This window comes from Aedes aegypti, chromosome 2, assembly GCF_002204515.2.
Source record: "Aedes aegypti strain LVP_AGWG chromosome 2, AaegL5.0 Primary Assembly, whole genome shotgun sequence".
Lineage (NCBI taxonomy): Eukaryota > Metazoa > Arthropoda > Insecta > Diptera > Culicidae > Aedes > Aedes aegypti.
In genome coordinates, this window is record NC_035108.1 from 157,513,414 (window position 1) to 157,538,602 (window position 25,189).

Genomic DNA, 25,189 nt, shown 5'->3' on the forward strand with positions numbered 1-25,189 from the left:
AAACTTTAATTTTCCAACATACATTGTTAGAATAATTCACAATTCGTACACTTCAGGTTAATTATCAGAACTCCAGATCTGAAAGACTTCCTGTAAGAGCTGGTGTTCCCCAAGGCAGCATTTTGGGACCAATATTATACAATATTTTCACATCTGACTTACCTAAGTTACCTCAGGGATGTCAAAAATCTTTGTTTGCGAAGCCTGCGTGTCATCTGTAGTCGATTGCAAAAAAGTTTGGATATTTTTTCTTCATACTTGCAAAAATGGAAGATTTCTCCTAATGCTTCCAAAACTCAACTAATAATATTCCCACATAAACCAAAAGCTCTTTATTTGAAACCTTCAAGTAGACATGTTGTCACGATGAGAGGGGTTCCAATAAATTGGTCAGATGAAGTTAAGTATCTAGGGCTCATGCTAGATAAGAATTTAACTTTCAAAAATCACATTGAGGGCATTCAAGCCAAATGAAATAAATATGTAAAATGTCACTATCCCCTTATTAATAGAAAATCAAAGCTTTGTCTTAAGAACAAGCTTTTGATATTCAAACAAATTTTCAGGCCAGCCATGTTGTATGCTGTACCAATATGGACTAGCTGTTGTAATACCAGGAAGAAAGCTCTGCAGAGAATTCAAAATAAAATTTTGAAAATGATTCTGAGACTTCCTCCCTGGTATAGTACCAATGAGTTACATAGAATATCCAATGTTGAAACATTGGAACAAATGTCAAATACAATCATTAATAATTTCAGGCAAAAATCGTTACAATCTTCTATTGCCACGATTAATGCGTTATATGTTTAGGTTAAGTTAGGTTAAGTATATTCAAAGCGTTTTTTTTTCTCTTATAAACAAGTGAAATCTACTCACCTGTAAAAAATCTGAACTGCTACGGCAAATGAAATGTAATATGTTGTTAACAAAATGTTAATTAAATCTTAAATTTGTTTTACCAAATTAGGATGATAGTGTTGTCTAATAACACATAACACCTAGATATAAGAAATGAATGTAATGTTTGGAATGATACTAATAAAAAATTAAAAATAAACTAAAAGAAACTTAACAGGAACCACGACATGAGAGTTGGATTCCTCATTTGAACAGGCATTAGGCTCGTGACATTACGACTAGTGTAACCGCTCGTTTTGCTGTAAATTCCTTTCACATATTACTCCAAACATCTCTTAAAAAAATTGATTAGTGACATTTCACGAGCTTTCTAAGTAATTCTTCCATGATTTTCTTTTTAGATACTTTCATGAATTGAATCTGGAATTTTTCCTCCAAAGTTCATTTCATTCTTCAAGGAAATTATAAATTTTTAAAAAATTTTACGCATTGATTTTGATAGAATTTTCTCAAACATTCCTGTTTAGAGCATCTTTAAAAATTCGAAATTCCTTCAGGAATTCCTCCATTTTTATTTTTATTTTTACCAAGGAAGTCTACAAATAATGTTCCATTCATTCATTAAGGGATGTTTCCAGGGAAACGCCAAGGAGATTTTAAGATTTTTTGGGAGAAAATTTTGTAAAAAGCGGGAATTTGCTAAAGAAAATTCTAGAGTAATTGCTGATGAAACTTGTGTAAATTCTAAGTATGCCTTGATGAACTCCTACGATGATCTCTGGAAGAACTTCTGGATTCTTGATGAAATCCCTTCTAGGATTTTCTTGATAAATTTGTAAGATGACTGAAAAAATCGAATATTTAAATAATGTCGCACATGACTTTTTTCAAAAAATCCTCGAAGAAATTCTGACAATCCCCGAAGAAATTTATATATGAATGATTGGAGCAATCACTGTAATAATTGACGTAGTATTAATTGGAGTGGACCCTAACCTAAGTTGTTAAGAATCCATGGAGATTTGGAAATTTTCTTGAAAAATTGTTTGAGAAATGTTCGAACCGCGGCAATAATATTGCAATGAAATGCTGGAGAAATGCCGATTTTTTTCAACAGTTCCTAAGAGTAATCATAGACGATTTTTTCTAAAATAATCCTCATGAAAATGCTTGGCATAAACCAAAAAAAATAATGTAGGAATTGTTCAAGGGTTTCTAGAAAAAAATTTAAAACGTTTTTTTTTTTCAAAAACTTTGGAATTGAAACCTAGAGAACTCGGTGAAGGAACCAGTAAAAAAGCATCTGTAGGAAATCCTGGGATAATCGATGTGATTTTGTTTTGAGTAATCTCTGTAAAAATTACTAGAGGTCGTAGCGTTGGAAGCATTTTCTGGACCAACATTCAAAGATATTTATTCCTCTAAGGGCCGATTTCTTCACCTTCGCTTAAGCCGTAAACCATGTTTACCCATACGATTAAACCAGGTTTATGGCCTAAGCGGTGGTGAAGAAACCGCTTATAAGCATCCCTTGAGAAATCGCTGGTAGCATTCCAGGAGAAATTCCTGAAAGAATTTGAGAAGGAATCTCTGGAGAAATCACCAGAACTCCTATAACATTCCTCGGGATCTGAGATAAATATCATAAGGAACTTTTGGAGTAGTGGCATAATAGTCACTGAAGGTTTGTTTGAGCCTCTAGAGTTTTGCACCCTGGATTCACTGCAAGCAGATTATGGCAAGAGTCTGAAAAGAGTTCTTCTTACCTAAAAGATACACTATTTTTCGTATCTATTGAAATATTTATTCCTTTTTCTACAAAGTTTACTATTTTTGTAGAATAGGCGAAAACATTAAACATTTTTGTAAACAAATGGAATGTTCTTAACCATGTTTCATAGCACATGAACGACAACTAACTAGAACTGGGAACTGTATTGCATTTTCCAACTTAGAAATCTTAAGTTCTACTTCATTGTTTAAACATGTTCTATGTTAAATGAACGAAAATGACTATACAATAAAAGTACAGAACATCGTTTTGATAGCGGAAAGTTTTGTGTCACAAAAGGACGAATTCTACCATGTATGACTAATTCAAAATAATTTCCCTGATTGTGATCGAAATTCCTTGAGAATTGTAGGTTTTTTCCTGGTTGAATAAAATCCCTTGATATTTCCAGGTTTTCCAGGTAGTAGACACCCTGCCTTCGTTTACTCAATCGAAACGGAACTACATACTTGGTTACCAATGGCTTTTAGGACGAGATCATAAATTAAGCGAGTTCTATACTTTAAATCAAATTCTCTTTCAAACGAATTGTCTATTTCATTTGATATAGTTTGAGATTTATGTAAATTGTCGGTAATAAGAATGGAGCAGGGGTTGAATTCTGGGAAAAAGTAAAGTTTCTCCTACTTATCGTTCTTTGTAAAACCCATATAAACAAACTCGAAACCATGGGGACACTATTGCTATCAGATGTTCGTGGATTGTTTATCATGTCAGTGAAATAAAACTACTACCCCCAACGGCAAATAAGTGACAAAAAAGGGGGTTTAGTCATCGCTCTCCCTTTGGGGCTCTCGCTCGCTGCTGTTATTTATCAAGCTTGTTACAACTTACGAATTTTGCTGAATCATGGACCAATACAGATGAGTTGATTTCCTTAGCTTGTTTTGCAATCAAATGGTAACGAACTCAGCAATGCCTGATAAGAAATGACGTTACCGTAATCCGGGGTAACATTGATCAGCGGGGTAACATTGATCGGTATGACCCTTCTCTTAAAAAGTTCGAATCATCATTTATTCATGAAATATTTTCAAAGCATGAATGGTGTCTCTTTTTCTTACATACATAAACTTAAGAAAATTGAGGTTTTTGCGAAAATTGTGTTTCGTTCAAACGTAAATTTTTCAACTTTTTGAATCCATGATTTTTATCATTATGAATGACACTACCGAAGATTCATGGCTTCCACGAATTCTGCAAATGATATGAGCAAGGCAAATGCGATTGTAACTAAAAATGGCATCGCTGAAAACGATTTCGTAGTCCAATTTTCATAAGTTTATTCAATTAAACAACATTAACGAGCTACTAGTAAGAATGCAGAATTTCCTTAGGAAATTGCATACCTTTAGGCGTATTGCGCGGTTCAAAGTGATTTTATTTTTGATATAACTCAAAAAGTAAATGACTTATAAGTGTTTGGTCTTCATATTCGGCCTGATTTAAGTAAGCAACGACATTTTCAATATTACCGAACGTTGTTTGCATGGGTGATCAATGTTACCCCATATTTGCATAAAAAAAAAAAAAAAAAAAAAACATTAAAAAAACTTAAAACATTTATTTAAACATACTTAAATCTTATGAAACCCAAAACGCAGTATATAGTCACGAGCGGTGGGTGCCAGTACTTGTTTTAAAAATATAAAACTTGAAACATTTGCTTTTAGTCACTTTAAATTAGTGATGAAGTATACCATGACCCCATAGTTATGGATCAAATTGTGTGGAGTCCAACCTATAAAATTCAATAAAACGACATGGAAAACGTAAAATTGTAATTGAAAAGCACGAATTGAATCGTTTCAAATTGGAACTTCGGTTAGTAAACTGTTTTGAGTGTAATATTCACATAGGATTACATAAAAAATAAAATCGGTTTAAATACATATTCCGAAGCAAATTCCAAAGAAAACTCGGACAAAAATTGCGCAGAAAATTCCAAATGAAATTCCGAAGCCAGCTCTAAGAGAAATTGCAAAGGAAATTCCATAAGAAATTTCAAAGAAACTTCCGAAGCGAATTCCAAAGGAAACGCCGAAAAAAATTTTGAAGAACTGAAGAATGAAATTCCGAAAGTAATTCCAAAGAAATCCAAAATAACTTCCTGAAGCAACTTACTGAAAGAAATTCCAAAGGAAATTCTGAAGTAAATGAGATATGAAGTTCCGAAGAATACAAAGGAATTTTAAAGGATACTCCTAAGAAAATTCCGAAAAAACAATTCGAAGGAAATTCCAAAGTAAATTCCGAGAAAATTCAACGGAAATTCCAATGAAAATTTCGTAAAACAGTCCAAAGGAAAATTCCGTAAAAAATTCCAATCAAAACTTCTAAATAAAATTCCGAAATCTCCATAGGAAATTCCAAAGGTTATTCCAAAGGAAATTCCGAGGAAACTCTATAACAAATTTGGAAGTAAACTTCAAACGAAATTCCGAAGAGAATTTTGAAGGAAGTAATAAAGAAATTCCAGAGGAAATTCTGAAGAAAATTTGATAAGTAGCCTCAAAGAAAACTGCAAAGGAATTTTAAAGGATACTCCTAAGGAAAATTCGACGGACAAAGTTAATTCCGAAGGAAACTAAAAAAAAATCCAACGGAATTTCCGAAGCAAATTTCATAGGAAATTCTGACGAGAATTGCGTAGAAAATTCCAAAGGAAATTCCGAAAAAAATCCAAAGGAAATTCCGAAGAAAATTCCGTGGAAAATTCCAATGAAAATTCCAAAGGAAAATCCAAAAAACCCCTTAGGAAATTCCATAAAAAAAAATCAAAGCAAATTCCGAATGAAATCCAAAAAAGAATTTCTAAGGAAATTTCGAAGAAAAAATTACAGCTCCAAAAGAAATTCCAAAGGAAACTTCGATGGAAACTTTCAAAATATAAGGGAATCCCGAAAAAAAAACTGAATAAAATTCTAAAAGAAATTCTGAACATTCCCACGACAATTCTGAAAAATATCCAAAGCATATTCAAAAGGGAATTTCCAAGAAAATTCCAAAGAAAATTCCAATGCAAATCACGAAGCAAATTCCAATGAGAAAAGGAAGTTAAAAGGAAATTTCGTAGAAAATTTCTAAGGAATTTTCTATGGAATATCCAAAGCAAATTTGTAAGGAAATTCTCAAAAAAAAAAAAACTCTGTAGAAATTCCAAAGAAAATTGTAAATGAAATTTCAAAGAATATTCCGAATTAAATTTCAAAGGTCCAAAAGAATTCTCTAATGAAATATGTTAACAGTGTCCTACGATGATGTCGCATATCAAATGGAACTAGAGGTGCATGAATTCAGAGGAATTTAAAGCCTCTCTAAACAAAATTGAAGACAATGGCCTACGATTATAAAAGAGGTGATAAAATACTATTGTTTTTAATATCCCATTCAAATTATGATTTTTCGACAGAAAGGCCCACCCTAATGGAAAATAAGTGAACCACCCTAATCAAATACCACATATTAAATGTAGAAAATGGCTTACAATAATGTGGGAGATGTTCCAATACTATTGTCTTCAATATTCAATTAAAATTCTATTTTAATTAAACAAAAAGGACCACCCTAATGGAAAGTAAATGAACCACCCTAATGAAATATCACATATAATATACTTTCAGTGGCCAACAATGATATAGGATATGTTTCAATACTATTGCCTTGAATTTCTCAGCAATTGAATTCAAATCGTTCATTTCAAATTCAATTCACTCCCCCAACTCAAAAATTTACTAAGCCCAAAAGGTCGATTTTTTCAAAATAACACCAGATCTCCACGTTTCATGCATTTCTAAGACATCTGGCATCAAAAAAAAAAAATTCGATTTCGGAAATTTCATGTAACCCCCCCCCCACCCTTTGGAGATTTTTCATGGGTCAAAAAAGCCAAACTTTGACCGCTTTGGGGGTCCACTTAATGAAGTCCGATTGAGCTCAAATTTTGCATGGGGACTGTTTTCGAGGAGACAAAACTTTTGAGCACTACCATTTTTTGAAATTCGATGACAAAATTTTTCCCATAAATTCCATTGGCACCCTAATGTATAGCTTCGTAATGATGTTCAATACATCCAATGACATTCAAAAATCTTCGGCCTGTTTAATGAAACACCTATAAGTAAATTAAAACCGAATTTTGTACTAAACCATTTAGTTACACTAAAGTTTGTATCCAAACTCTATTGGAATTGAATCGAATAGCACTGAATTCTATTTTTATTTACTGGTATTTATTTTTTTTAACAATTTTTATATTCCACAAGTGTGGATGATATTTCGTACATTTATCCGTAATCTGTGTCCAAAATAAAATGGATTTGTAGCTTAATAAAATTAGTTGTGAAACATCTAAAAATAGCACAAAAAATGGTAGGGGAAGGTAGGGCAAATCTATATAAATAAAAATGGAATGGTGTTTGTATGTCACGAAATGGCTTGAGAACGAGTGATTGAACTTACATGATTCTTTCACTGTTGAATTCGTCCAGAGCTCCGACGTGTTTGTGCGAAAAAAAAAGTTTAGGAAAGTCTTTGGGATAGTGGGGAAAACGGGAGAATACTAATCTGTCATTTTCTTCACGGGACTTGCATGGCGTTTTTCAACAGCCTACTTGATGGCAAGACGAAGTTTGCCGGGACCACTAGTCCCAAATAAATCTAAATTAAATTATAGTTAATTTGATATTATCGATACAATCATCGTACCATTAATTTTTCATTCGAAGTGTATCGTTGTCGGGGTGAGATTGGGCCAAAAATGCGTATGTCTTGATTGATATTTTAACCATTTTCGTATTTTGACACGGAATGTTCTTCTGAATATAAAAATCATGAGTAATACATTTGCTGATGCTGAACAAGTATTTAGCATTCGTTTGTTTTTCATAGAATGAGAAACGAATGAGAATTTGCCCATTCTCACCCCTTCCTAGGGGTGACATTCGACCAAACAAACAAGAATTGATTCGCAATAAGAACAAATCAAGTGAATCGTCTTCCGTTCAACTTTTCTACAGCTTCCCAATAACATTTCATATGATTGTGAGATTCTAAAATAGTTTAAATCCCCTTAAAGTGAGATTATCTATAACACTCTGAAAGTTACAATTTTCAAGTTTTTTTCACTGATTTATTTAAACTTAAATTTTACCTCACGAGATTCAATTTTTGGCGATAGCTGTTGATAACTGTAAGGAATACCTCATTGGAATGTTATATCATTATTATCTAAATATTTGCTGAGAGATTGAAGATCATGTTTAGGCTCATTGTCACCCCCTAGGCCCAAAGTTACCCCCGATGACGAAACCACAGATAAAGTTCTCGTGTTCAGTGTGATAAGGGCGATACTGTAGTAATCGATTTCTCTTCATCTATCTGCTCTTCAGCAAATTACTTGCATTATTTGGTCCGTTATTATTGATCCAGAAGAAAGTATTCATTGTCCTTCGTCAACCTGCATTGTCAAAATGTTCTAAAAATTATTGGAATTTTGTGTACTAATTATAACAGAAAGTCGATGAAGAAAACTCTATCATTGTAGATACGTTTTTATAATACTGAACGCGAGAGTTGTGTAAAAAATTCTTACTGTTCTAATCATAAAAATCATTAAAAATTACATATAAACATATAAATATATACTAATAAAAACTGTTTCATATTCGATTTATTCGTTCTCGTGTGGGATCAATCGAAGAATTCCCCAAAAATGCTTCGCCAAACAGCTTTCCGCTCTATGAAGCTGAACAGAACACTTGGTCGATACTTTACAACTGCTGAAAACATGGATACCGGTAGTTCTCAGTCTCCGCCAGACACCGAACAGAAAACGCAACCGATGGACGAATTTACCAAAGAGTTTCTCAAAAACCAAATCAAACTAACCGAACTGCAGAGGGTAATACTCAGCGCTGGCAGTTCTATTGCAGCCCTGGTTGATCCTCGTAGGTAAGAGATTTCTTTTAAAACGCGGTTCTTCGGAAGCCATGGCGATTGTGTTCTGCTTCGTTCCAGACATGACATGATTGCTTGTCTAGGGGAAACGACGGGCGTTCCGGCACTGGAGAATATTCGCAACCAGATGCGCAACTCCGATGAGGGACGGCAAATATTGGAAGATAAGCCACGCATCAATACCCGCACCGTAAATATGGACGCACTGAAGAAGCTGCCGGGGAATACGTTCGGATATCAATACGTTAGCTTTATGGAAAAATATGTATGAACAGTAGTGTCCACCGTGTTCCGTTTCTCATTGTTTTTTGTCGCATAAATCTCTAGGAAATAACGCCTGATTCGAGGATGGAGGTCAAGTTCATGGATGATCCCGAGCTGGCCTATGTCATGACACGATACCGTGAAACACATGATTTGGTTCACACCGTCTTCGGGATGCCAACCAACATGCTAGGCGAAGTGGCCATCAAATGGGTCGAAGCCATCAATATCGGTTTACCCATGTGCTACGGAGGTGCAATTTTTGGAGCCTTCCGATTGAGACCAAAGTAAGTCTCTAAAAACAGTTGGTAATTTAATAAGCTGAATATTTTCTTTTGTAGGCAACGTCAGAATTATCTACAGCGGTATCTACCATGGGCCTTGAGAGCGGGACAACGCGCCAAGCCACTCATGTGCGTCTATTGGGAGAAACGTTGGGAGCAAGATATCGAAGAACTGCGGAAAGAGCTAAACATTGAAGTACTTAAAGTTGATTAAAGTGCTTTCGTTGTAATAAATAGTATTTGATCTGTGGTTTGAATTATAGGTTTCGCTACGTTCGTCTTATTTACAAACTATATACACAATTTTCATTGAACGATTCTTCGTAATATTTTTAGAACTTGAGCTCGTATTTCTTCGCCTGTAGTTTCTGCTTTCGCTTCGCAGCGCTTTCCGCTGTTGGTTTGGCCAGCGAACCGGGACGACCCAGCAGCAAGTCTAGCAATTTTTGATTGCACGCCTCCGGCAGGGGAATATCCAAATCGATAGAATTCTGCATTATTTCTGAGCATGCTCGCAAGTTTCGTCTCCAATCTGTAATTAATAATTTTGAGTGACATTACGAGAATACATAAGGACATGTTGAATTACTTACATTCGTATTCGAACAGGCTTATCAGTATTGGACGGCATTGCGTAGACATATTGTGCTTTAGAAATAATTCAGTCAATCGGTAGAGTGGCTCTGTGTTAAATTCTTGCATGCAACTGAAGCACAAATTGTTAACTCTGAAAAATATACAATAATATATATTGAACTATTGTCGGAGTTCAAATATTTCTCTTAATTAGTGCTTACTAAGGTAGTTCATTTTTATAATAGAAAATTCTTAAGTTACGCTCACTAAAATTGTTTTTTGGACCCCTAGAATCTACTGTCAAAGTTTAAGCGGAACCCGTCAACTCAGTTAGTGGAACGGGTAGCTTCTCAGTAAGAGGTTATTTTTCAACACTGCTTGTTCAACTTTTGGGAGTTAAATCAATAATCAAAATATTAGCTCGTTTATCCTCTCTTAGAGTTGACCGATTCCAAATTTTCACAGTTGCTTCTGGGTTCTAAATGAACATAAGTTTTGCTTTTTCTAAATCTTTAATATTATTTAGATCTTTTTTTTTTAAAGTGAACTAAATAATATTCTTGAGAAAACGCTTTCCGAAGAATGCCAGATTGGATTCTCTTTTCCATAATGATTGCTTGGACTGGGGAAAATCCAAGTAAATCATACATTCCATTTTTGATCTCTTCAGGTGGCTTATAGTCACTCGACTAAGACTACTTTGAACTCGTAAGACGACTTTGAACAAACGTTCAGTTTTGTCAAGTGAAAAATATACTTTTTTTCTTCAAGATGTTTTTTCTTAGAAGGAAACCCTGATTCCCCTAATGAAGTTCAAGATCTCCTGCCTAAATCCCCCAAATTCTGAACAACTGACCACGATAGGCGGCACGCTTTGCCTCCTCACTTGAATCAAATAGTCTGGGCTAGAGACTGCTTCAATTTGGCGTTCGGAAAATTTGTCTAGAGCATCGAACTGATTGCGCATTTCGATGCAATTACTAACAGAGGGATTCCACGGAGGCATGCAAGTCGATTCTGATCGACCATTTCAAAAATATCTGAAACTTTGCACAGTTTTTCAGTTCCATCTAAATCGTCATTTTCCGATATCAAATCTTCAAGTTGAGTCACGACTAACTTTTCAAAAGGGTGTATGTGAAAATGGTTCAAAAATATTCAAAAAGCTGCACAGCAAAAACGGTTCGTTCGATTGTTAGACAACTAAAGAAACAAAGTTAGACAACTAAATAAAGATTCCAAAAAAAATACACACAGAAAAAAAATTTTTTTTTTGCATTAAAAAACATCATTTTTGTCACAAAAACTCAAATATCTCAAAACCCTATCGGAATACCAACGTAATTTTTTGAGGGAAAACGGTCCATTATATTAGCTATCTACCATAAAGCTACCATGGTAAGCCAATAAACAAAAAAGTTATGACATTTCAAATATTTCACACTTAGTGAAAAAAATTTTTTTTCATTGTTAATTTTTCTTAGGACCGCAGTTTGTTGCTGAATTTTTTGTTAAGGGTACCACATGAGGTTAACAAGTTGTTTTCATGATATTTTATTTAATTATTCATAACTATTATAGCATCTATTAGAAAGTTAGACGCGATCCAGTGTTGTGATCTAAAGTCTTGATAGTGTCATATTTTTTATTGTACGTAACTGAAGAAAAATTCTCTCAATAGTGTTGAAACCTTTTGATAAAAGAAACCTATAAGAAATCTAATATTGAAGACAAAAGCTACACAAAAAGTTTTCTATACAGGTATACGACTAGTTTACCTGCAAAAAGTTTACCTCGTAGAGAACAAGGCGGGTCTATACCCAGGTGATCTAGTATACGTAAAGCAGGTCGGTTTTCTCGGCGCTGGTTTTCTCCACAAAGTTAAAATCTGTTTACATCTGGGTATAGACCCGCCTTGGTAGAGAATAGACTTTGTTAATCATATTTGGGAGAAAGCGAGTAACTTCAACAACATCAAAAACATGATAGGTACATACCATGAACATACTCACGAAAAAGCTAAAAATATACTACCACTATGGTTATAAAAGATTTAATTGTAAAATTTTTCTTCAGTCAAGCAAACGACACCAAACTAGTCAGTAAAAACTTAAAAGTGATTTTGTTTATTAAAATCTAACGAGCAACATGAGTAGCCGCTTTCTCAACTGTTGCAGGCCGTTTGCAGAAAAAAAGTGTTCGAAAGAGCTACGAAATCTCACCGAAAGCACCATAGATAAACTGAAAGCGGCTGGTTATGCTCCAATGTCTACATTGTATACAAATTTACGCATTTGTACGTCCTGCCGTTTAAACGTTGACAAACGGGCAATCTGTACATCATCGGTGGATCAGGTTGCAGGAAGTTCGAAAACAACAACAACTGAGGAATTACTAGATGCACCGACAACAACTGAGGAGTTACCAGAAGTACCAAGTGCAGATAGTCTTGCCACGGTACCATCAGCGACATCTGTTTCAACAAATCAATCAGAAGATGAGTGCATCCAGAAGGTCAACATCGAACGCTTCAACGAAGGGATAGCTGGAATAAAAGTGACTCCGATTAAATGGACGAAGATGGGTTACGTCAATTATCCCGAGAAAAAATACCGTGAAATCAACGAAGCTGTACGAAGAAACCTCTTCAAATTAGGACCTGAGGATGTGGAAAATACAGACTACGATGAGGTAATTATGAATATGAAGGAAAGGTTCTCGAATCTAGCCACGACAAGGAAAGAAAAATTATTGATTTTGTCGATGCTGCCAAGCTCGTGGTCTATTCAAGACGCCATTGATGAGTTCAAAACCAATAGAAATACAGCAAAAGAGGCAAAACAATTCAAAAATAACTGTCTTGCAACCAAAAATGCTAGGTCGAGTACTTCATTAACAGATGAGACAAAAGAAAAAATAATTCAATATTTTGAAGACGATGAAGTAAGTAGAGCTATGCCTGGCCAAAAAGATTATGTATCTGTAAAAAAAGATGGAAAGCGTCAAGCAATCACAGTTGACATTTTGCTTTCGTACCGTACGGACGTGTTTGAGACAATCGCTTGGTGAAAACATATCAGTTTATCGTGCCTCAGGGCAAAGTGTAAAAGGCGTTACGCCGAAAAGTGCGGTCCAATCGGAATCCGGTCATTCCATCGCTAAAATGGATGACTACCGTAAAGATTCCGTGTATCTAGACTTTAGCGGCATGCCAGCCCGCCCTAAACTAGACAAAGTTCATGAGCTAATCAGCAAGAAGATCCAGCTAGACATGATCAAAGTCAACTGTATCCAGCCCAGCATGACTAAAGCACGAGTCATTATCGAGCTAAAATCTCAAGCATATGTGGAAGAGCTGGTAGCAGACCACAGCTTGAAGCATACTGTCGAACTAAACAACAAGGAATATGCTATTCCAATCGTCCCATACGACAATGCAATTGAGGTTAGAGTAGCTGACCTTCCGTCCTATTTCTCGACTGAAACTATTGCTAAGCACCTAGCTCCGTATGGCGAAGTTCTTTCCACGCAAGAGGAGGTGTGGAAAAATTTCTGGCCCGGTTTACCCACGGGAGTAAGATTGGCAAGAATGAGGATAAGGAAGCCGATCCCATCTTATGTTCCGATGACGACACACACCGCTTTCATTTCTTACCGGAACCAAATTCGCACCTGCCGTTACTGCGTAAGACCACTCCATATTGGCCGTACCTGTAACGAGGCACGTAAAGAACTAGGTCACGACATCAACAGCCGCCTTACTGCGGCACAAGTAGTGCAAGGCATCATCCCACCATCGCCGGCAATCAATGCTATGCCACCGCCGCCCAGCTCACCAGATCCAGAAAACGAAATGCAAACATCCGATGGAGAGACAAATAGCACAGAAACAACAATTGGCACGGCAGCAGTACTAAACAATCGATTAACGGCAACAACCTCGAAGCACTCCAGTAGGCCTTCTTCGCTTTCCCGCCACCCACTGGAGCAAAACACTCAAGCTGCTGGATCAAGCAGAAGCAGTTCAACCCTCAGTCACAAAGGAATCGGCGAAAAATCCATCAACACTTCAGAGTTCAGCATTTCCGACGACGGCGAAGAAACGATCAATGCTCCTAAAAGACACCGTTCTCAACAATCTTCTGTTATCCCTGAAGCCCCGTTCCAGGAGGGGAAACGTAAGAGCAGGAGCAGAACCAACAACACTTCCCGATAATATGCGCAATGGCTTCACGAATAGAAATACTTCCAAAATACATCACTCAACAGCATCTCACTGAAAACTCATTCACAACGGACATTACGACCAACGAGGGCTCTGCTTTCTGTCAGGTAAGCCCTAGTATATGTCCTGCCGAAGTTCACATTGATACTGCCGTCATTCTCAAGACAATCCCAATTGCTTTTCTCCCATCATCACTTGAACGCGGAAATTCTACGGAACTCACCATGAAATCACTGCAATCAGCGCACCGACACTTCCCAATGAGCCAAATCTTCAATCAACACTCAATGGGAAAACCCATTCATCACTATCGCGATCCTGCACTCTTTCGGTACCGACAACGACTACCACGACACGGTCAGCGAGGGCTTTCTCTCTGTGAGGTAAGCCCAAGTATATGTCCTACCGAAGCTTGTTTTGATACTGCCGCACTAGAAAATAACGCACTTCTTGTAGAATCTAAAACGCCGCTGCACACTGAAACACAACCGAAGGTTCACCCGGAGAAATCACTCTTTAATGGATGTGCGACTACGAATGAAACAACAACACATTCAAAAACCGCACTAATATTCACCAAACACCAAACTCCGCGCCATTCATGCGATTCAGGTGAGCGTAAACTACTGCGATCAAAACAAAACATCAACGATGACGACACCGAATATGTCCTACTTGACATCTTAGTTTGGTTTGACGTCTGCACTCACAGCATTGTCTGTATAAGTGCCAGAGACAGGGAACGCTTTCAAGTGCGCTGTACGTTTAGACTGCTTTTAATATTAGGGTGATGCCAATGTTTAGCTATAAAATTGCAACGATCAACATTTGCAATATTTCAAACCACACAAAAATCGATGCATTAACATCTTTCGTTCGTGTATCAGAGCTAGACGTAATATTTCTACAAGAAGTGCAAAACGATCGTTTGCATTTGCCAGGATATATGCTGTTTTTCAATGTCGATGCTGATCAACGAGGTACAGCTATAGCAGTCAGGGATCAGTACAATGTTCATAACGTTGAGAAAAGCTTAGATAATCGTATTATTTCATTGAGGATTGGAACAATAACGTTTATTAACATTTATGCCCCCTCTGGTGCTCTTCAAAGAACAGCTAGAGAAGATTTTTTCAACTCTGCCGTTGCACACTATCTCCATCACTCCACGGAGCATGTGGTGCTGGGCGGTGATTTCAACGCAGTAGTTAATCCTAAAGATGCAACAGGTAGTAGCAGTATAAGTCCTATGTGCAAACGGCTTATGAACGCAGCCAAACTTATTGACACGTGGGAAGCGTTAAATGGGAACACAGTGGAGTTTTCGTATATCAGATCCAACACAGCGTCGCGGATCGACCGAATACTAATCACTAGTAAAATGAAAGTCCAACTGCGTACGGCGCATTTTGCAGTAACTGCATTCTCCGATCACAAAGCATACGTTGTGCGGATTGTTCTACCACATCTAGGAACTCCCTGTGGACGTGGGGTATGGCGTCTCCAACCACATGTCCTGAATGACACGGAAGTCATCAACGAGCTATCAAGAAAGTGGATATATTGGGTGCGAGCGAGACGAAATTACCTTTCGTGGATAGAATGGTGGGTCCAGTTTGCGAAACCCAAGGTTATCTCCTTTTTAAAGTGGAAAACCTCGATTGTCTATCGAGATTTTAAAGATGCAATTGAGCTTTATCGATCTTTGTTAAAAGAAGCATACGATAACTATCCCGGCCATCCAGAACAACTTGTAACGATCAATCGTATCAAGGCACAAATGTTGCGACTACAGAGAAATTTTTCTTCAAACTTTCGGGCCAATAACGAAACCTACATTTTTGGAGAGTCGACTACTTTATTCCACGTTGCACAAACTCATGGGAAAAGATCCAAAACTGCCATCTCAAGTTTGCAGACAGAAAATGGCACCGAAACCTGCGATCATTCCCAAATCAAGGAGACAATCAGGTCCTATTTTGAGAACCTGTACTCTTCAGAAGAAGCCGTACCTTCGATGGATTTCATGCCAATCAGAGCGATCCCTGAAAATAACCAAGCAAACGAAAACCTGATGCAAATAATAACACAAGATGATGTTTTAACTGCAATCAAGGGAAGTAGCTCTCGTAAATCTCCTGGCTCCGATGGGCTACCCAAGGAATTTTTTCTGAAAACATGGCAGATTATTGGCTTTGAATTCACAAATGTCATTAATGATGCACTTCAAGGTAAGGCAACGAGGCAGTTCTATGACGGAATCCTTGTTCTTGTGAAGAAGAAAGGAAGCGATAAAAGCGTTAAAGGATATCGACCAATATCACTTTTGAATTATGACTACAAAGTTTTAGCAAGAATTTTGAAGCAAAGAATACATTGTCTCCTACCGTTAGTTCTGTCAAACAACCAAAAATGCTCAAATGGAAAAAGAACGATTTTTGAAGCAACGAACCGCATCTACGACAAAATTTGTCAACTAAAACATCTTCGACAAAATGCATTGCTGGTGTCTTTTGATCTGGATCATGCGTTTGATCGAGTAAGCCATCAATTTCTACAGCAAACCATGATTAGGATGAATTTCAACGCCAATTTCGTCGAGTTGCTTGCCACGATATGGAACCAATCGTACTCCAAGATTCTGATCAACGGCCACTTGACACCGGAGCTCAAAATCAACCGATCCGTCCGACAAGGTGACCCACTGTCAATGTATCTGTTTGTGCTGTATCTACAGCCGTTGTTAGACGCCATTTCAAGAAGTTTCCCTAATGCTGTAATGAACGCCTATGCAGACGACATTTCCATGTTCCTAGAAAACGAACGTTCTCTGATGAAAGTGGTCGCTCTCTTCAATGATTTTGGACTAACCTCGGGTGCAGTTTTGAATAAACGGAAAACTCTAGCAGTAATGATTGGCAACGTTGATCTTACGACTGATTCAGAATGGCTTTACATCGAAAACTACGTTAACATTTTAGGAGTCAAATACGGAGATAACATCAAGCAAGCACAGAAGCTGAACTGGCAGTCCGTTTTGAACGGATTGCGAACCCAGCTTTGGCTGCATCATCCCAGGAAATTAAATCTGTGTCAGAAAATCATTCTGATCAATACGTACATCACCTCAAAACTTTGGTATATGGCCTCTAATATACCTCTCACGAAAGGATTTGCAACAAAAATTCGGGCAGAGCTTGGGAAATTCATTTGGCACGGCCAAACATTGCAAAGAATAGCTTTTGCTAATCTAACGTTACCTAAAACAAGAGGTGGTCTAAATCTACAATGTCCTGAAACAAAGTCGAAAGCTCTGCTTTTGAATCGATTGATGAATCCAGCTGATGAACTTCCGTTCCTGAACAGTCTTCTACAAAATTCTAGCAGTTCCATTCCAGCGTTGTTCAATCATGCATCCTTACTACAAGAAGAACTAGCGCTCCTACCGGAACGTTTGATCAACACACCTTCATCCAGAGAAATTTATCATCACTATCTAGAATTGAAACCTGACCCTGGATTTGTGTCAGCTGATCAACGAAACTGGAAAATGATCTTCAAGAATCTTCACAATAAACATTTATCATCTGCGCAACGCTCAAACTGGTTCGTGGTAATGCACAGAAAAATAAGACATCGAGAGCTACTGTATCAACGGGGTGTAGTGGAGGATCCTTACTGCGAAACATGTCCAGGAGAACTAGAGACCACTATACATAAGCTGTTCCGTTGTCAACGTGTCAGGAATATCTGGAGATATCAACGAAGACAGATAACTAATCACGTACCTGAACTAGGTAGACTAGAACCCGAAGATTTCGTTTATCCAAGCCTTAGAAATATGAATCAAACCACTAAGAATTATATTATAAAAATATTAGGGCTTTACTTCAGTTATTTAGTTGAATCTCCTGAGAACTCAATAGATTTAGATGATTTTGAATTTTATTTAAACATTAACAACTAAGCTGCAAATATAAGGTTTTACAAAAAAAGCAATCCAAAAACGATTAATGATGACTACTTTGAAAGAAGCGTATACACGCTTCAAGGAAATTAACGAAAATATTAAGGTAGGTTTTTCCTCATTTGCAAGCCTTCGTCCAAGGCAATGCAAGCTTCTATCCAATTCAGGAACACATAATGTTTGTGTGTGCACAACACACGAAAATATTAACCTAATCTTACATAGTTTGAAAAGAATCAATTTATCAAAGGATATTAAAATGTTAACTGGTAGTCTTTTGTGTGAAAATACAACATCAAATTGCTATCTACGATCTTGTTCGGATTGTCCAGATTCTTCATCATTGGAAAATACTTTATTCGCTGAGTTTGAAGAAAATTATATTGATCAGTTATCATTTGAGCAATGAGTGACCACGGATAGGTGTGACCTAGAAACTATTGTAAAACCTGTAGATGAGTTTGTGTCATTTTTTTGCTTGAAATTAGAAAGTTTAATTCCTCACGACTTTATTAAAACAGAGCAATCCCGCTTTTTAAAAAATACGAAAAATACATTACAAGATGGTGAATTTTTAGTCATCTGTGATTTTTCTGAAAACTATAGCTTTGTATTGCAAGATGAAGTGCAGTCCCATCACTGGAACGTACAACAAGCTACAATTCATCCATTCGTTATTTATTTCAATGGAAGTACGCAAATTGAACATTTTAGTTTTATTGTAATTTCCGAAGATTTAAGACACGACTCAGTATCTGTAAATTTGTTCATTGCCAAAATGATTAACTTTTTACGCGTTGATAAGGATAAAGAAATCAGAAAGATATATTTCATGTCTGATGGAGCAGCATCGCAGTACAAAAACCGTAAGAATTTTTCGAGCCTATGTCAATTTAAATCAAAGTACGGAATTGATGCAGAATGGCATTTCTTTGCTACGTCACATGGCAAAGGTCCTTGTGATGCTATTGGAGGAACCATAAAGCGCATGGCCACAAGAGCAAGTTTAGCCAAAGAACGTGAGCATCCAATTAAAACTGCAAAAGAACTATTTGATTGGGCGAATCGCAGAAAAGAAGAAGATTTAACAAAATTATCATTTTGTTTTACTACTACTGAAGAGTACGAATTAACGGCATCAGAGCTCAGCGAGCAATATAATAACGCGAAAACGATCCAAGGAACCCAAAAATTTCACTGTTTCATTCGATTGTCAGAAAATAAATTTAAAGCAAAACTATACTCGAACTGTACTGATAATGATGCAAAAGTGTTCGATATTGTAAAAAATTGAATAACAATAAATAAATAAATAAGTATTAATAAAATGTTTTCATGATCTCATAACGCATACCCAAATCCAAAACTTTTAAAGTTTATATATAACATTTAGAAACTCATGGATCATACTCTAAAAAAAAATATCCTGGTAAAAAAAATGTTATTTTCGTGTAATCTGTTAATTCATTTTAATTTATACATATATACATATACATATAATATTTATACATATACATAATATTTATACATATAATATACATAATACTAATGAAAACATGAAAACGACTTGTTTAATTCACGCAAGGCCCTTAACAATAAAATCAGCAACAAACTGCGGTTCCCGTAATAATTTACACCGAAAAAAAAAATTTTTTTTCTACTAAATGTGAAAATTGTGACATGTTTGAAATGTCATAACTTTTTTGTTTATTGGTTTACCATCACCAAATTTTTATGGTAGATAGCTAATATAATGGACCGTTTTCCCTCAAAAAATTACGTTGGTATTCCGATAGGGTTTTGAGATATTTGAGTTTTTGTGTCAAAAATTATGTTTTTTAATGCAAAAAAATTTTTTTTTTACTGTGTGTATTTTTTTTGGAATTTTTATTTAGTTGTCTAACTTTGTTTCTTTAGTTGTCTAACAATCGAACGAACCGTTTTTGCTGTGCAGCTTTTTGAATATTTTTGAACCATTTTCACATACACCCTTTTGAAAAGTTAGTCGTGACTCAACTTGAAGATTTGATATCGGAAAATGACGATTTAGATGGAACTGGAAAACTGTGCAAAGTTTCAGCTCAATAGAAAAAAATGAATTAAAAAATTTACCAAATTTTGGTGCTGTTGCTTGGAATCACTCAACATTATCCATTTCACCCTTGGAAGAAAGTTTGCATTCCGGAGAAACGTCCTTTCTTCCATTCTTGCCACGTTCAGTGTCAGTTTTAAATTCCACTTTTTTGGAAGGAAGTTGTGAATTTAGAGATTCATCCTTCCTTTTGTATGTAGTTGCATCAATTAGTGAATAAACGAAAGAAGACGTGACCGTAGAGAGGTTTTTTTTTCCCAAGACGGTGTCCAAGAAGGATTACCACCGCTAGCTTTCGCTAACGGGTCCAACCAAAAATCAAAGGCACGGATCCAAACAAGGATCGTAAAGGGATCAATAGTAGAAAAAATAATACTGAAAGGTACTATTTTTGTAGCATTGAGAAGTACACACTATTTTATTGTTTAGGTAGTTTAAAAAAAACTTTCAAGAGCAGAGAGAATTCGTGTACGCACAGCACGAAGATGATTTCTTACCTTTTAGCAATCTCCAATCTCAGCCTTTCGTGTTTGTCGAACAATTTTCTCGCTGCTTCTTGGTCACTGAACCATTGGCTCAGGAAGCTCCGCTCCCACACATATCCTATGAGGAACTCATCCTTCAACTCATTCAAGCAAAACTCTCCCATTTCAATCACGGCTAACAGAACAGCTTCACTCTTTTTACCGATCGTTTCGTCTACTATTTTTACAAGCAATCGATCGATCACTGCTTTGCTCTCGCTGGTGCATTCCGCCAATGCTTTCTTGAACATTTCCAGTGAATTAAACGAATTGCCGTTCCTCCAAAGTGTTACAGCTTTATAATGTAACAGACTACAGTTATCAGTCACGAACTTTGGGTCCACTTCTCCACAAAGCTTCTCCAGCTTATCAAGCTGTTCTCGATTGGAAGCATTGGCAAAGTGCGCTAGTAGCATGTTCAGAACCTTACCGGACGGAAGCTTCTTGTAATCAATCATTTGCTCGAACAACAGCTGAACATCTCTTTCGTTTTCCTCCCGAATCGCAGTTTCTATTAGGTTATCGATATGCGTCTGTTCCAAAGGTTCTATGTTGATGACAATCGGATTCGACGTTAGGTCATCGAAAATCTGCGTCAGCCTAAATGGGGCTCGTTTTTGAACGTTGATTGAAGCCAAACCGTCGTCGCTTTTCACCAATGGAACCGTCTTTTGCTTGTGATTGAGCACTTTCCACTTCAGGGCTTTATTTTCCATTAATTCGCTGATGAAGGAATCGATTGCATCTACGTTTGTACTTTTCCGATGACCTGTCAGCAGGTTCAAGAGCCAGATGCTCGGAAGTGGAGCGCCCCGAAATGCAGCACTACGCGATTGCAATGCGAACAGTGCCATTTGAATGGTCTTCTTAAATACACAGCTTGAATAGTATTTTAATATGACTAGTTAATGTAAATTTTATATTCTTTATCACAAATTCATTGAATCATGATCAAATTATTGTTATTGTTTTGAATTTTACTTTATGGAGTGATTTATAATCGATAAGTTCAAAATGCTATACACTCTAAAATAGGTCTATTAATTATCAAAGTAAGTTTATCTCACCGGGAATTTAATAGTGCACTCTGATGGCTGCGTATCCCCTTAGGGTTCATTCAAATATTACGTAACGCAAGATTTGTCAATTTTAGACCCCCTCCCTCCCCCACGTAACAGCTTTTGTATGGAAAATTTTGAATTTTTGTATGGGCCGTAACACTATGTAAGACCCCCTCCCTCCCCCTGCTGCGTTACGTAATATTTGAACGATCCCTTAAGGGCTAACCTCGCACGTGTATTTGACAGATACCGGCGTTGTGTTTATTTTACGGCTTCTCGGACGGAGGAAAGCAAAACAATCAGCCAGCAGGTTTTATTCGAAATTCGATCGTGAATTCTTTTGAATTTTCGGCTCTATTGCAGCACCATGGCATTACCTCCGCATAGGTTCGTATTACTGATGTAATTTTCACCAGCACATTTACAAATTTCACTGAATTTGCTTCAGCGCACCACACCCGAATCCTATCGAAATAATCGCCATAAAAGACATCTATCCTGGACTGAAAAACATCAATGTAATCTTCATCGTTCTGGACGTCGGTCCGGTAACGCTTACGAAGGAGAACCGGGAAGTTCGCACCTTTAAAGTGGCCGATCAGAGCGCCGCCATCAACGTGTCCGTTTGGGATGAACCGGGCAAGCTGCTGATGCCGGGAGATATCGTACGGTTGACGAAAGGATATGCAGCCATTTGGCGCCAATGTCTTACCTTGTACTCGGGCAAGAATGGGGAAATTCATCGGTTGGGCGATTTCTGTTTCACCTTCAATGAAATGATCAACATGAGCGAGCCGAATCCGAACCTTGGCGTAGGGAACGCTCCAATCCATGGGAATGGCGCAGCGACCGGAAATTCCGCCGGTTCCAAAGTGGGAGGACGGCAAGCAGTCCCTAGTGAGGCAGGACCACCTCAAGTATCGACCGGCGGATCAGGAGGCGTGAAAGGAGGGCAATCGGCGGCCCGATTCGGATCCGGAGGAGCTGAGCAAAGTAAATCTTCCCCCAAGAATGCCCCGAGAACTGGCCGTAGTGGTCAGGCCAAAGGAGGAGCATCGAAAAACGAAAGGAGATAATGAGTTATGTGTTTGGAAGATAGTTGTTTTTAAGCTTAACTAATGTCTATAATATAGTGTATCCATTCTTAAAAGGTTGTGTTTGAATTGGAGCCTGATCACAGGGATTCCTGGTGATATTCAATGGCGTAAATAGGGAGGGGCCAAGGGGGGCTGCAACAACGAAATTATCAATTTGAATACGATTTATTCGTGCTGTTCGGAATTTGAATCAAGGTGTTCGGAATATGAGACAGAATGAGCACAGTGCTCGGCATTTGAATCAAAATGTTGCTCCATACTTTTACATAAAAACAATACTAAACACGTTAAAATAAACATTTTTACCGGCACACCCAACAGCTAACAATCAGACTTGACGAATGAATTGAAATTTTCACAGATATCATCTAATTTATGTCCATGAGATGCATTTGATGTCACGCTTGGCCTTAAGTGTTCGGAATATGAGTCAAAACGGTATAACATCGATGTGAATCGATTCACATTTGAACTATTGAATCGATTGACCGATTTAATCGAATCATTTGAATCAATATTTTTGAATCGATTCGAATCGAATTCGAATTAATATCCCAAGTAACATTTTTAGTTTTTTTTCATTTACTACAAGCTGTTGTTACCACCATATCATTAAAACTCATTTTAGAACTTATTAGTCTTAATAACCTTAATAAACCTTTGAAAAAACTCCGTTAAGCCCGAAAAGGTCCACACTACAGGAGGTTGTTGAGACTATACCTTAAAACCGTTTCTAAACTTCTTAGTTTTGTATCGTATGAATACATCTACCCTTGTAGTATGCTATAAAACATGCATAAGAGTTATTGTATAGCCTTATTGAGCCCAACTAGCGGTATTAAATCTTTTACGATATCCTAATACAGTCGAATTTCGTTCGTTGCACTACGTTTAATTGCACTTCGTTTTAATCGGGCTCCCGTTAAGTGGGCTATAGTGGTTTTCACGCCCAATGGTATGGGTACCCTAGTGTAGATGTAGTTGTGAACCTTAGAGGAAAACAATATGCACTCAGTCTCGAAAAACACGCAGAAAACGGGTTTAAATTTTTCAAATTGGGTAATATTTCCATATGCATTTTGGTGAGTCTGGAAAGCGTGTGCAAGTTTCTTTGAGGAAAACAAAAACAAACTGTGTATGACGAGCGTATGCTAGTCTACGTGTGTTCAAATGTCACTAAGCTCTATAGAGGTCCCCAAGCAAATCGCCACGAACACCAACGCACAATCAATCTTACACAAGTCGATTTCCTCAGAATGAAAACGTATCGATGTTTGTTTGATGTTATTGAGCTTTCGGTCAACGGCAGGCCAACAAGGAAGTGGTTGTTTTGCAGCAATTCTGTTTATATTTGGATTCTCACAGCAAACAAAAGCAATGTTGTGACAATTCTCACAGCAAACAAAGAAAATTTTGTCAACATTGCACTACTACGCAGGCAACTGGATTGGTCTATAGCCCACCTAAAACGAAGACAAGCGTCACATTCTGACATAAACCGCAATTTGTCAATGTTGGTAGCCCTGAATTTCTATTGTAATAGGTGTTTTGACAGCTCAAATCTTAGCCCGATTAGTGAAAGTCTTTCACTAATCGGGCCACGAGTTTAGTGCAACGAACGAAAGTTGACTGTACACGGAATAAAACCAATGTTAAGAGCTTATGATTGAACAAACATCAACCAATAATTTGTTTATAAACTATAACCTTTTTTATATTGAAACCATCATGATGTCTGCCGACTCATAATAATCAATTAAAATAATCATTTTTTGCGTGGCAGAAAATTTCCTTACGATCGCGTGAAATTCCTGCCAATAAAAATTTACTGGTGGAATGACATAAAATTTTTCGATTTACAGCAACGCGCCACAATTACGACATCATTAGCTGTGTTCAACGAGCTGCTCGAACTTGGTTGCAACCACTTGCGAGTCAGCTTTTGGTGTTCATTGAGCCACTCCAACCTACTTCGAGTCGCTCGGGTTTGTGTTCATTGAGCCGAGTCCAACCAACTCCGAGTCGCTCGAAACAGGTTGGAAGCTAGAGTCCGAGCTAGTTCAACCAGCTCGCAGTAGCTCGTGTTTTTGACGTTTAAAAACGTAAACATTGAGAAAAAAAAGCAAAATTCCGAAGCGATACGGATTGTTAAGTGCGCGAATTTTTTTTCACGTGGAATTCCGGTAAATTAGTAAAAAGAGTAAAAAGAGCGTTCATTGAGAAAGCAGCTTGGAGTTGCTCGAAGTAGCTTTGACAGTTATTTGTTGACAAAAAATACGAGCTAGTACAACCAACCCCGAGCAAGTTCGATCAAAGTCATTGAACACAGCTATTATTGGCTATCCATTTTACTCCATTCCATTTTCAGAATGATTTCATGCTCCTCTCAATCATACATTGAAATTTCCCACGCATATTATAATTATCAATCCGAAACGGCGACAACAAAAATGGATTCCATCCAGTTAAATCTTGCTGGTCTTGTCTG

At 37.2% G+C, this 25,189-nt stretch overlaps 3 protein-coding genes across 3 annotated transcripts in view; 2 read left to right on the forward strand and 1 right to left on the reverse strand.

Moving 5' to 3' along the window:
• The window catches only part of LOC5564899 (ubiquinone biosynthesis protein COQ4 homolog, mitochondrial), a 27,294-nt gene extending 17,873 nt beyond the window's left edge, over nt 1-9,421 (forward strand). Inside the window, exons 2-5 of the mRNA XM_001649197.2 lie at nt 8,355-8,605; nt 8,672-8,876; nt 8,939-9,162; nt 9,217-9,421. Coding sequence (XP_001649247.2) covers nt 8,367-8,605; nt 8,672-8,876; nt 8,939-9,162; nt 9,217-9,373 — 825 coding nt within the window. The 5' untranslated portion in view covers nt 8,355-8,366 and the 3' untranslated portion in view covers nt 9,374-9,421. The remainder of the gene's footprint in view (nt 1-8,354; nt 8,606-8,671; nt 8,877-8,938; nt 9,163-9,216) is intronic.
• Nucleotides 9,406-21,541, reverse strand: LOC5564898. The gene is made up of 3 exons (XM_001649198.2): nt 20,517-21,541; nt 9,753-9,886; nt 9,406-9,691 (listed from the first exon to the last, which is right to left on the reverse strand). Exons 1-3 carry the CDS (start codon nt 21,395-21,397, stop codon nt 9,492-9,494), a joined length of 1,215 nt encoding a protein of 404 aa, XP_001649248.2. The 5' UTR covers nt 21,398-21,541; the 3' UTR covers nt 9,406-9,491.
• A 304-nt stretch (nt 21,542-21,845) lies between these two features.
• Nucleotides 21,846-22,754, forward strand: LOC5564900 (SOSS complex subunit B homolog). Its single transcript, XM_001649200.2, has 2 exons — nt 21,846-21,991; nt 22,053-22,754. The coding sequence occupies exons 1-2, from the start codon at nt 21,972-21,974 to the stop codon at nt 22,678-22,680; spliced, it is 648 nt and encodes a 215-aa protein (XP_001649250.2). The 5' UTR covers nt 21,846-21,971; the 3' UTR covers nt 22,681-22,754.
• The last annotated feature ends 2,435 nt before the right edge of the window (nt 22,755-25,189 follow it).

Bases quoted from the DNA above. Each gene is read 5' to 3' on its own strand.
- LOC5564898 (XM_001649198.2), bottom strand. From the start codon at position 21,397: ATGGCACTGTTCGCATTGCAATCGCGTAGTGCTGCATTTCGGGGCGCT. The intron at 9,887-20,516 runs GTAAGAAATCAT...TATATTTTTCAG, and splicing joins AGATTGGAGATTGCTAAAAG to AGTTAACAATTTGTGCTTCA. The intron at 9,692-9,752 runs GTAAGTAATTCA...TATTAATTACAG, and splicing joins AAGCCTGTTCGAATACGAAT to ATTGGAGACGAAACTTGCGA.
- LOC5564900 (XM_001649200.2), top strand. From the start codon at position 21,972: ATGGCATTACCTCCGCATAG. The intron at 21,992-22,052 runs GTTCGTATTACT...AATTTGCTTCAG, and splicing joins ATGGCATTACCTCCGCATAG to CGCACCACACCCGAATCCTA.